This window comes from Equus asinus, chromosome 26 (genome assembly GCF_041296235.1).
Source record: "Equus asinus isolate D_3611 breed Donkey chromosome 26, EquAss-T2T_v2, whole genome shotgun sequence".
NCBI lineage: Eukaryota > Metazoa > Chordata > Mammalia > Perissodactyla > Equidae > Equus > Equus asinus.
This window is the reverse complement of record NC_091815.1, coordinates 18036699-18049481: the sequence shown is the minus strand read 5'-3', so window position 1 is coordinate 18049481 and position 12783 is coordinate 18036699. Positions and strand designations below refer to the sequence as shown.

General features: G+C 43.9%; 1 protein-coding gene across 10 annotated transcripts in view; it reads right to left on the bottom strand.

The window, feature by feature from the left end:
- Positions 1 to 405: 405 nt before the first annotated feature.
- DPY19L3 (dpy-19 like C-mannosyltransferase 3) overlaps positions 406 to 12783 on the bottom strand; it is a 75992-nt gene continuing 63614 nt past the window's right edge. For 3 of the 10 annotated variants that reach the window (XR_006520628.2, XM_044759959.2, XM_070498356.1), the window contains 2 exons: positions 5894 to 6052; positions 406 to 4160 (listed from right to left, as the gene is read on the bottom strand). Coding sequence is in view for 6 of the 10 variants with exons in the window: in XM_044759959.2 (XP_044615894.2) it covers positions 3999 to 4160; positions 5894 to 6052 (321 nt within the window). In the remaining 4 variants the exon portion in view is untranslated. Of the gene's footprint in view, positions 4161 to 4527; positions 4744 to 5838; positions 6053 to 8316; positions 8450 to 12783 lie in introns of those variants that run through there. The other 7 variants (XM_044759957.2, XM_070498358.1, XM_044759954.2 and 4 more) reach the window with 5 other exon arrangements.

The window sequence follows — 12783 nt, the reverse complement described above, 5'->3', positions numbered from 1 at the left end:
TTGAACAATGTTAACACTGAAGCACACCTGTTATCTAGATGCTATTATCAAAAATGTGGACTATGAGCCATCTCCCTGAATTACTAAAGATTGAGAATTTAATCAAGAGGTAAAAACAATTCCAAAGGTCAAAGCAAACAGCATCTATGTCTTCGAGGATAAATTCTGCTGACAGCAGCCTTCTCTTTAGAAATCTAAACTACAACCTTGAATTCAGGTGAGGCAGATAAGCAGCTATCAAACCAAATCCTGGGAACAGACGAACCCCTCCGTCATTAGCAAGCACAACTAAGACCCTGCCGCGCCCATCCTCAGACACTACACTCTATTTGGCACATACTTCATACACTTCAATACGCTGCTTCCTTGGATTTCTGACCGTCAAAGAAATGAAAGACACTCATCTTGTGTAACTTAAGAGAGCTTTATTTAGTAGGTAATCTCCACACAATTCAGGACAACAAATTATAAAAGCTCTTTGTAAGATTTTAGTCCAGAGGATGTTAAATACAGAAAATCAATGCCACAAGAAAGTAAGCCACTCTTTCGTCTTAAGTTTTCTTTCCCATGAACAAACAAGCACTTTCTTCTAGGCCAAAAGTTTGTAATACGTAAAGCATTTGGGAGCATATTAACCAAGATACATGATCTGAAAACATTGCAGTGTCTTCCTATTAATTCTCAGGTTTCAATGAAATTTTAAAAATGGAACATTTCTATGTTAATTCAGGTAGGTTTTGGCCAAAGATGAACTAAAATTAGACAAAGTTTATGTGGAATCAGAATAAACCGTTTTTTAGTTAATTGTGAAGTAAAAATGCAGACCAGATATCTACATATGTCCTTGCCACCTGGGGGCACCCACCCACACAACACACGTTTATCTAGGTGATCTCACAGAGGTCAGGAAAATCATCTTCGAGGGGATAACAAACCCCTAGATAACAACTACGCTTCTGGCTAGCACAGCTGAAATGAGGCCCTATTTTTTAAGTCTGTAATAAAAGAGACTGGAGCCTTTCAACTGCAGTAGAATCTCTCTTAGCCACTGTGATCAGTATCAGCAGTTGGTCATTTAATGGAGTAGGCAGGTTACAGTAGGGAACCTTACCTTTAAATGCGTAAGGTACATTCGTTGGCTCATCTTTTGATGTAAAGCCAAGGCCTTTCCTTCGCACAAGGGTCCAATGACTGTAGTTCTGTTCTTGAATAAATCATACCAATAATATGATTTGGGTACATTTTAAGACCTTCTGATCAGTCTAGATTTTTTAAAGGTGGAATGAATACTTAAATAAATCTATGAAGCAATATAAGCTCAGAAATTTTCCTGAATTTTATGTTTTCCTAGTATTTTATAATTTCCCCAACACCACCTAATTAAAAGCAATTTTTATTAGCAACTCGATCTTTATCAAATCTTACCAAAACATTCAAGTTAATCTTGGCAGAAATAACCCTTTCTTTTTACAGCCACATTTCCTAGGTGTGTGTTGAATTGTGTACTTACAGTCAGAAGTGGAACTGGCACAGAGAAATCTGGTAGGGGCACAGCACTCACGAGAGGGGGCAGAAGCTTGTGAGAACAGCAGGGAGCAGCCCCAGCGTGCTAGGCAGACAGTCAGCTTACAAGAGGGATGGAGACCGCCAAGGGCTCTGAGGAGTCACGGAAGCAGAGGGTAATTAAGAGCACTTATTGTACTTCGAGGTTCTTCTGAATGCCAGCTCGGAAGCAAAATCAAGTGGTTATTCTATCCATCAACAACAGCCACAATTTGAGGCTATCACCGAATCAACACAGCCCCCAAGAGCTGTGATCTGTGTGGCGGGAGCCGAGGCCGCAGTCCCTTGCTTTGGCTTGGTAGAGAGCCAGGAGTCAGTCGCTTTCCCTCCTTCCTTCCGTGTACTCCAATGAGAAGGTCATAAGAGAGAATATTGACGAGTAATAAAAATATTTAACATGACTCATTGAGAGATTTGGTCATTAGGAAATAAAAATGCCTACTATACATGGTCACAGTGTCTTGGAAAGTATGCATGGATTCTGTCTTGCAAGATTTTTTTGGCACTTTATATTTTTCACTAAAGACTGAACACTCAGTGTTTTGGCAACAATGGCACCTAAACATGAAAAACGGTTACTGGATCCCATCAATGCGGTCAGGAAAAGAATCAAAATTTAACTACATCTTCCCTGTATATTGAGACTCCAAATACCCAAATGCTTAGATTAGTGCATATAGGAACATTTCAAATAAACTGAAGTATATCTGAGAAAGTAACAGGGCATTTTAAAAATGAAACAACACAGTCTAACAGGTTGTACCTTACATGTGCTTGCTTTCCTTTGGAGTAAGGCACTGGCTGAGGACGTACTGACCCATGCTGTCAGCAACAACAGGCATGCATCGTCGGACTGGCTTCATTACAGTTCTAGTGCTGATTAAAATGTCTGATTATTATACGATCCTAAACTGCAGTGGTCTCCAACCTTATTAAGGGATGCAGGAAAGATATAATTCAGGAGTTTCAGTTGTATAATTTAATAACCCAGCTACCGTCAATTTTTTCATTCAAATAAGTTTTGATAAAAGCCAACTATCCTTGAGTCCAACATGACACGACAATGTAAAATTTCTTTTTGAATACTGCTTACTAAGTAGTAACTGGATATAAAGTCATTTGAACATGTGATATATCCATCTTGATGCCTATGGTAATTTACTTCAATACAACTTCAAGGAGAAACATTTAAATCATTTCCAACTGGCAAGAAGAGGGGAGGAAGTCAATTTCATTAGCCATCTTGATTTAATTAAATGCACAATATGCTCTTATCAGCAACTTTTACATGTTCCCATCATTAGAAATTAATTATAAAAGCAATTATCAAAAATTTTTGAGGAGGTACACACAACCTTCTTTGTTGTTTACACATCAGCATGACCCAGAGGCACTTGGTTACTGTTTAGTAAGGAAAAGAATGACGCCACCAGGGCCCTCACAGGAAGACTGGAGACCACAAATCAAACTTGGTATGAAAATGCTCTCTGCCAAAAATAGTGTATTAGTGAATTAGTTAAGATACAACATTTAAAAAATATTCAGACTTTACAAGGTTCTAGGCTGTAAAAAATACAAAGGCTAAAAACAAAAAGTTTACAAAATTCTGCAAACCCAGTAAATTTAAATGAGTTACGAAATAAAGAAAAATTTTCTTACTTGCAGGGTAGGTTAAATAGTATCAATAGGTTTTAAAATAATACTAAACAGTAACAAATTCTACTTGGCTGCATAACATTTCTGTTCCTTTAAGGACTTACAGTATGGAACTTGTAACATTTTTCTGTGTCTAGCAATAAAACATGCCCGCACATGCACATGTACACACACAATACATGACACATACTACATGTTACAGTTCAGACAGAGCACAACAAAAAGTTTTAGATACATACAAAGACCTGACATGATTTTCTGAAATATTAAAAGAGTGACACTTGGAAAATATTATAAAATTTTTAGGTGAAACAGGACAATAAAAAGCTTTTTTTAAAAAAGCCAGCACATGGTCTTCATTAGTGAAATAATATTAAATAATTTAATTATGCATCCCCTCAATAAGATTCAACCATAGCTGTCTTAAGTCAACTGAAAATTAAAAGTATTTCAAGTCCTGAACAGGCTCTGGATTTTCAACATGATACGTGGCTGTTCAGACTACCTACGAACACTTACTGTTCCCCCCAACACAAAATCACAGATCACTCTTAGAAAGCTGAGAACATTCAGGCTAAAGAACATTCATGAGACAAGACGAGAAAGACTTAGCTTGTATAAGCTGCTTCCAAGGGAGTAACACTGGGGTAAACCTCTGTAGAACTCACTGCATCACAGCGTTAAGGTACAGCCACCTAACCACGGCTAAAATGTCACCTACTGAGTTCCATTACGATGGAGTTTCAGGTATCAGAATGGAGACTGCACAGAAAGCTCTGTCACTTGCTTCTGGACAGCCTGTAAACGTGGAACGTTTTGTTCTGAAACACTCTCGTGAAGTATGCTGTGTAGGGAGGCAGGTTTCTTTTTATCTCTTCACAGAAGCGAGGGTGGCCGGCAAGTTTCAAATCAGGATCATTCTCTCCTGGGCCATCCATCATCTAAAGACAAAAAAGAACCGAATACCATTTGGGGGCAAAAAAATCAAATATAAGAGACAATGGAAGTAGGAAAAGGGATAGGGCTTTTTAAGAACGATGCGTTAGTGAACCTAAATTCTAGCATTTCAGTGTCGATGGCTACCTGCAGATGGGGAGTCTATCCTTCCCCCGAGAAGTGTAACCCAGGCTGAGGGGGAGTTCATGCCACACAGTGATGGCCTTATTGGCAAAGCTGCAACTAGAACGCAGATCTCCTGGGGTTTAGAAACGCACTACACTTCTCTCAGAGAAATCAAACACAGAGAAGGATTACGACGACCAGAGAAGACTCGCCAACTCATCAGATGGCCTCGTCCGAAACACTCACATGTGGAGCAGACTGTACATGCATGCTGCCTTTGGCTCGCGTCTCCTCGGAATTCGAGCCAGTTATTACCGGTAGTCACCACGTTGTACATACGTCCCCAGAACTAATTCCCCTGTAACTGCAGTGTTGTCCCTTTGGCCACACAGATGTGTTAGTTAGCTTGGTGGTGGTACTCATTTCAGCATGTATGTATACATGAAACCGTCGGTGGTATACCTGAAATGTATACGATTTTATTTGCCAGTTATGCCTCAATAAAGCTGCAGGAAAAAAAGATATGAGATCCAGATTTTTGTCCACGGCAAATAAGTGTCATAACACATATAGCATATACTTGAAATTTGCTAAGAGAGGACATCGTAAGTGTTCTGAATCTCAAATTCTGTATAGTCAAGTGTTTTCACATTTAGGCTGGGTTTACCCTTTTTTCCAACTCATTTATAACTCTCTGTCGTCTTGTATGCCAACAAGAGCAGCACACACCATCTCTGCAGGGTGAGCACCACCTGTCTGCTCTATCTGAGAACCTGTTACGTCTCCAAGAGCATCTTCCTCGGAAGGGAGAAAGGAGAAAGAGCGCTGGAGAGCATACTTGGTCACAGAAAGCCATCTCTGGAAGTGTGCCAGGGGACAAAGGGGCCACCCACCAAGAGGGAATGGCAGAGCAGCAGGAGCCCACCACCATGGCCGGGAGGGGACCGGCACTGCCAGCACAGCAGTCCACGCTGAGCCCAAATGGTGCTTTGGAGCAGTGGTCTTAAAAGGTTGAGGTTTGGAGCCAGCCCTGACGGCCTAGTAGTTAAAGTTCTGTGCGCTCCACCTCAGTGGCCCAGGTTCGTTTCCTTGGTCATGGAACCACACCACCTGTCTGTCAGTTGCCACGCTGCAGCCATGGCTCAAATAGAAGAACTAGAAGGGCTCACAACTAGGATAAACAACCATGCACTGGGGCTCTGGGGAGGAAAAAACCCAGGATGATTGGCAATAGATGTTAGCTTAGGGCGAATCTTTCCCTGCAAAAAAAGAAAAAAAAAAAGGAAATTGTAATTTAAAAAAGGTTGAGGCTTTGCTTTTGATTTTAGCAGCGAAATCCTTAAAAAATAAATTTTATGTGGAGCCTCGTGATTCAAACCAGCTAAAGCCAGAGCTGCTGTTTGACAGGGAGTGGGAGACCTAGAGCTCCCGTCGACCTTCCTTCGCCTGGCCCGCAGCAGTCACTAACGTGCTGGGGAGGGAGTTCTGCAGAACGCAAGAGAAAAATGAATCCTTGATTTGTAACATAACTCTATAATAAAGTATACAAATATTTACATCGCTTAGGATTCCAAGTGGAATCTCCCCGCACGCGGCGAGATGGCGTGCTTACGTGTCCATTGGCAACGTCCAGCAGGTCCCGCAGACGGCAGCCCCGGCGGTGCCTTCGCTCGTAGCAGATGCTGTCTTCCAGGATTACGTAGTCGGTGCCAAAGGACCTCAGGAGGGCGTGCACTTCCTCTGCAGACCTCTTCGCGTATATCTGATAAACCTGCGAAATAAGACAAAAACGGAATGCGGCAAAACACTAGTCAACTGCCAGGAAGTGAGCCGAGGAAGAGCTAAGGATGTAACCTCCCACAGGGGTTGAACCTGAGACCTCGACACCAGCTCCCCTCGCTCTTCCACGCAGGCCCCTGCTGCAGGCACCCCCCCTGCAGCTGTGGAGTGCGGGGGACATTTCCAAAAGAACAGTGTATCCCTCAGCCTTGGGAAGAGGGGGAGGGAGTCCTGCTGATGCACTTGGACTCAGACGCCAAAGAGAGGTGGATTTAGAATGTCTTACTTCAAGTTACGAGTATATTCCTCAGCAGAGGCCAATTCTACGACCGCTTCCCCAAGGTAAACCACACAGCTGAGTAAGTAAGACACAGTCTCCACCTTTAGGCTAAAAGGGTCCACTGGGGTGATGGTCGTTTGGGGGCACACATACTTGTCAGGAGACCCAGCTTCTGATAACAGCAGTCAGGGAAAAGGACCCCCACAGGGTCCCTGGTCCCAGGCTGGGCAGCACTCATTGCTTTACGCTGCTATGCTGCACCTGCTTGACCAGAAGGAGACCCTACACTTGTCGCTCTCTCATCCCTCCCGGAGGAAGAGCAACTTGAAGCCCCCAGCGGCAGTTCAACAGGAGGCACTGCCTTCCCATTTGTCAGCAGCGTCACACACACGAAGTGAAGACACAGACGGGAAGCGGCCTATCTTCTGGGACTTGGCACTGGGAAAAGGATGTGCGTTGCGTGTGTGCGTGCAGGGGGCGGTACTGAAGAGAGCTGCGGCTTCCTTCGCTGCCCACTGACTTCTAATGATGTTTCTCACTAAGAGACTGGGTTCCGAGAAGCTAAGTCAGTGCGTCCACACAAACGGGTGAAGTGCCAGGGAGGCTAGCTGCTTCCACTGCTAAAACTGCGAGGTCATCCCACCTGCAGTCTAGCACCAGGCCCTTCAGATGTCAGCTTTCAGGGCATAAAACTCAGTACCTAGACAGCGACAGGATCTTGGAGACGGTGGAGCACTGAGGGCTCCCCATGCGCCTGACACGTCTTTTCTGCGTCTCTTGTGTCTAAGCAGTATAGCCCACTCCGGGCTGAACTCGGGGCTATCTGGAACACTTGGGCCAAACGAAAAATTCCCCTTTTAGCAGGATTCTAAGTTCAGACAATTCTCATAAAAATAGGGGATTTAGTAAAAATCATTTGCTTTTAAGCTAGTTAAAAATCTCACCCCCAAACAAGACTTTTCAACAAGTTTTCCAGCTACCAGGATTAAGAAAGGACTGATAGAAAACATTAAAAAGTTTGAAACTACTGCTGGTGAGGACTAAGGGAAACAGGCACTCTTGCGCAGTGTTGGCTAGAATGTAAACTGCCATAATCAGCAGGGAGGGTGACTCGGTAATACAGTATCTATCCATCTCAGTCACAAACGCCCACACCTCCCGGCCCAGCAACTCCACCTGTGAGAATCGGATGCACATACACACACCTGTGTCTGCGCGAGTGATGCATATAAAAGTTCATTATTTGGAGCATTGTTTACATATTTGCAAAAGACAGGGAAACAACCTAAATAACTATTGAACCAAATAAAATATGCTATATCCACATAACAAAATATCATGCAGCTTTTAAAATAACAAGGAAGCAATTAATCTACTGATAGGGAATGATCTCTGAAATATATTAAGAGCCCAAAAAAGGGGCAAGATGTAGTATGTTACTTCTTTTGTAAAAAAGAGGGAAAATGATAGGAATATGTGTGTATATAGACAGTTGTATATGCACAGACTACCCATGGAAGCACACACCAGAAACTGGTAACATTTGTCTCCTGGGAGGGTCACCAGCAGCTGGAGACAGGGCTGGGATGTTCCCTTTCGTATGTTCTGAACTTTGAACTACCTGGCTGTATTACCTACACACACACACACACACACACAAATGTGGCCACTATGCCTCTACTCCTTTTCCTTCTCTCTCCGGTTCAAAAGCTCTGAGGGCTTTGTTCTCAAATGCCCTTTTCTGTACGTCTCAAGGTGTTTTTTCCTCAGTAATTCTTTTGACCGAGAGGAACGTACGGCCTGAACAGCATACCTTTAACGGATGTGGGACAGGCCAAAGTCTAGACTCAGGAGAGGCAGTGCCTCAAAGTTCTGCCGTCCCTCATCGGCTACAAGCAGCACAAGCCCCACTTTACCAAACAAGGGAAGCGCACTGCTGGGGCACAAGAGGGAGGAAAGGCACAGGCGGGCCTCACCGCTCTGGTCCGCTCTCTCAGGCTGTTGTCTTCGTAGTGCGGGTGGTTGGTTAAGGTCCTTCCCGTGCACAGCTTCACTCCGGCCAGCAACTGCATGCTTCCAGCAAACACAGCCTTTCTTGGAGTGTTAGAGCTAAAAGATTTTTGAGTCTGAATTAACCCCACTGCTAAGACTTCCTCACAGACAACAATGAAGACAATATCACACTCTCAGCCCCACCCGGCTTCGTGAGGGAGGGCTCAGAGTGGGGAAAAGCACAGGAGGCTGCCTGAGATTCTTTTTTTTTTTGAGGAAGATTAGCCCTGAGCTAACTACTGCCAATCCTCCTCTTTTTGCTGAGGAAGACTGGCCCTGATCCATGCCCATCTTCCTCTACTTTATATGTGGGATGCCTACCACAGCACGGCTTGCCAAGCAGTGCCATGTCCACACCCGGGATACGAGCCGGCGAACCCTGGGCCACTGAACAGCAGAATGTGTGCACTTAACCGCTGTGCCACTGGGCCGGCCCCGCTGCCTGAGATTCTGATCTGCGCTCAAACAATTTTATGAAACTTCTGTATCTGTTTTTGGCAATGGTTGGGAAGCTTCTAATTTCCTGTTTTGATGGGTTTCCTCTTACATCGGCTTGTCTCAGGATGTGGACATCTCCTGAATCTGAGTCTTCTGGGCTAGATGCCACACTCCTTCCTCGCGCGCCCCACAGGGGCGGATTCTACCAGAGAGCCCAGGAGACTGCCACGGCTCCTGTATTACCACGGACTAAAGGGCCGCCTCGAGGAGAAGCACAGATTATACAGCCAGGAGCTATGGCTGATGGTGAGTCAATTCTAAGCGTGGTTGTTTCAAACAAGAAAAAAGATCAAAGATATCATTATAAACTACTTTTCAGAAAAAAAAAAAAGGAATTAGTAAAAAACAAAAGAACATGAAAAGAAGACTCTGAAATAGCAAATATCTCATTACTCAATAATACAATACGTTCCCTTCTGTTAGTCCTGACTATGAAAGGTGACCTCACGGAACACAGGGCACTCTAAGAGTAAACTACGATTTCACTTTCCCGCCACCACCAAGCTGCAGCTCTCCACCTCCCCATGGTGTGTTGGGGACGACAACGAAAGACCAAGGAAAGACTCCCTGATTATATGAAAGCACTTTTCCTTTTCCTCTTCCATTCTTTGGAAACCTGGGAGTCACCTGCAGATCGATGAGGTGTCATTTTATTGTGCAGAACGTAACAGGACTACGGGTTCTCCTCAATGCAGAATCTCAGAGAGGCCCACTGGGAATACTACAAGATACATTTCTCCTTCTTGTGTTAAGAAAGAGGAGTCTATGCTTGCTGCACTGAGTTAAAATGATGGAGACAGTTTTGAGAAGTCTAACTGAAATCATTAGACTCAGCTCCTGGAGGACTGCTTGGAAGACGGCGGTGTAGGCGGACTGTGAACTCACCTCCTGCCACGGACACAAGTTTATAACTACTCTGGGAACAACTACCCCTGAGAGGGAACTGGAAACTGGATAAAAAGAAGCCCCACAATAAGGGACAGTGTTGACTGAAGTGGAAGACGCATAAATTCCTTTCTAGAGAGAAAAAAGCCACACTCTAGCCACAGTGCTTCATGGCCAGGAGAAATCTTAAGGCACGAAGCCTTCCCTGGAGTAGCAGGGGATCTGAGTGGGAGAGCTTCGTCACAATAAGCAGCTTTGAACTCAGTACATCTGACACGTCTGTCATAATATCTGGCTTTGTTGACTATCAACAATGGGGAAACCCCCCAGAAAAGCTATGGGACATAAGGGAAAAAAAAGCCTGCTCTTCAAGGGCCCACACACAAATTTACCGATTTCAGAAAGCAACCTAAAATCACCACAAAGGAGCACAGTCCTTTGGTGAAAGAGACTCACTGGGTGGGCTCTGGGTGCATCTCAGCAAGGCAGGAGGTGGCTGGGACCACCTCCTCAGGGACTGAGACATGGCAGCAACCATTATTGTGACCTAGTACAGGGTGCTGACACAGACGCTGGCAGATGCCACTGGATTTCTTCCCCTGGCCTGTTAGCGCAGGGGTCTGCCCCACCCACTAGAGCACTGATTTAATCTAGCCAGGGCAGGCAGCCTGCCCCAGGGACAGGCCCCACCCAACAGCAAGCCCTCAGGCATAGCTGGGGTGTGTAGGGCCTCTGCAGTGGAGTGAGTGGGTCCACTTCAGTGGGCTGAGGGGTGCACATGGGGCAGGACTGCACTGATAGGGTGTGTGGGCCTGCGGGCAGTGGGGCTTGTCAGCTGCAGCAGACTTGTGCTTCTCAAACAGCCATATAGGGAAAGCCCCACCTCCCAATGCCTAAAACAATTGTATGCAGCCATGCCTGGGGCTGGCCCCACCCAGCTGCACTACTGAGAGAGCCCAACAACAGCCTTGCAGGCCAGAGGCCTACACCAATTGTAAGCCCTGAGCCTAGCAACCAGTCACACTGAGGCCCTACTCACTTAACAGAAAAACTGCAATATGAATGTACTATTAGACCTTGCAGCCAACTGTGCTGGGACTCCCCATGCCTGATAAAGTGACTGAAGGGACTGTGGCAGTTGACCATTACAACCAGCTGGCCAAGGGGACAGCCTAGCTTCCTCATGCACCCACAGCAAGAGCAACCCTACCACAAGAGAAGGACACACAGAGCCCACATAGGGGACACTACTGGAACATCTGGAACTGGTGACAAGAGGTAAGCACACTGTTGGGCCTCATAAGGCATCTCTTACATAAGGCCATTTCTCCAAATTCAGGAGACATAGTTGATTTACCAAATACATACACATAAGCACAGAAAAAGAGGCAAAATGAGGAGACAAAGGAATATGTTTCAAATAAGGCAACAGGACAAATCCTCAGAAAAAGAACTAAACGAAACAGAGATAAACAATCTACCTGATAAAGAGGACAAACTAATAGTCATACAGATGCTCATGGATCTTGGGAGAAGAATGGATGAACTCAGTGAGGATTTCAATGAAGAATTGGAAAATATAAAAAAGAACCAATCAGAACTGAAGAATACAGTAATGGAAATGAAAAATTCAATAGAAGGAATCAACAGAGTAGATGACACAGAAGAAGGGATCAGCGAGCTGGATGAAAGACTAGAGGAAATCACACAAGCTGAACAGAAAAAAGAATTAAAAAGAACAACGACAGTCTAAGGGACCTCTGAGATAACATCAAGCTCACTAACATCCATAGTATAGGTGACCCTGAAGGAGAAGAGAGAGACAAAGGGGCGGGAAACCTCTTAGAAGAAATAATAGCTGAAAACTTGCCTAACCTAAGGAAGGAAACAGGCATCCACGTACAAGAAGCACACAGAGCACCAAACAAGATGAACCCAAAGAAGCCCACACCAAGACACATTATGTTTAAAATGTCAACAATTAAAAATAAAGAGAGAATCCTAAAAGCCACAAGAGAAAGGCAACAAATTACATAAAAGGATACGCCATAAAGCTATCAGCTGGCTTCTCAGTAGAAACCTTACAGGCTAGAAGGGATTGGCGCGATATATTTAAAGTGCTGAAAGGAAAAAACCTACAGCCAAGAATACTCTACCCAGCAAGGTTATCATTCAGAATGGAAGGAGAGAGAAAGAATTTCCCAGACAAGCAAAAATGAAAGGAGTTTATCACCAATAAACTAGCCTTACAAGAAATGCTAAAGGGACTTATTTAAGTGGAAAAGACAAGACCACAAATAGGAATAAGAAAATTATCACAAAAAAACCCCATAACAAAACAATAAAATCACTGGTAAAGGCAAATATACAGTAAAGGTAGCAGATCAATGACCTATGAAACCAATATGAAGGTCAAAAGACAGTATTACTAAGATTATCTATTTCCATGATAAGAGAGTAACAAATACACATGCACAAAAAACAGATTAAGTATATCAAAACATAAAATATGGGAGGAAGGGAGTAAAAGAGTAGAGGTCAAACTTCAGAGACCATCAACTTAATATAGATTGCTATATATAAAAGTTATTATATATGAACCTCATGGTAATCACAAACCAGAAACCTATAATAAATACACAAAAAATTAAGAGAAAGGAACACAAACATACTACTAAAGCAAGCCATCAAACCACAGGGGAAGAGAACAAGGGAAGAAAGAAAAAGAGAAGAACTACTAAAACACCCAGAAAAAAGGTAACAAAATGGCAGTAAGCACATTCTTACCAATAGCTACTTTAAATGTCAATGGACTATATGTCAATCAAAAGACACAGGGTGGCTGACTGGATTAAAAAAACAACACTCATATATATGCTGCATACAAGAGACACTCTTCAGACCTAAAGACACACACAAACTGGAATTAAAGGGATGGAAAAAGATACTCCATGCAAATGGCCAAGGTGAGGTAGCAATGAATATATCAGACAAGAAAGACTTTAAAA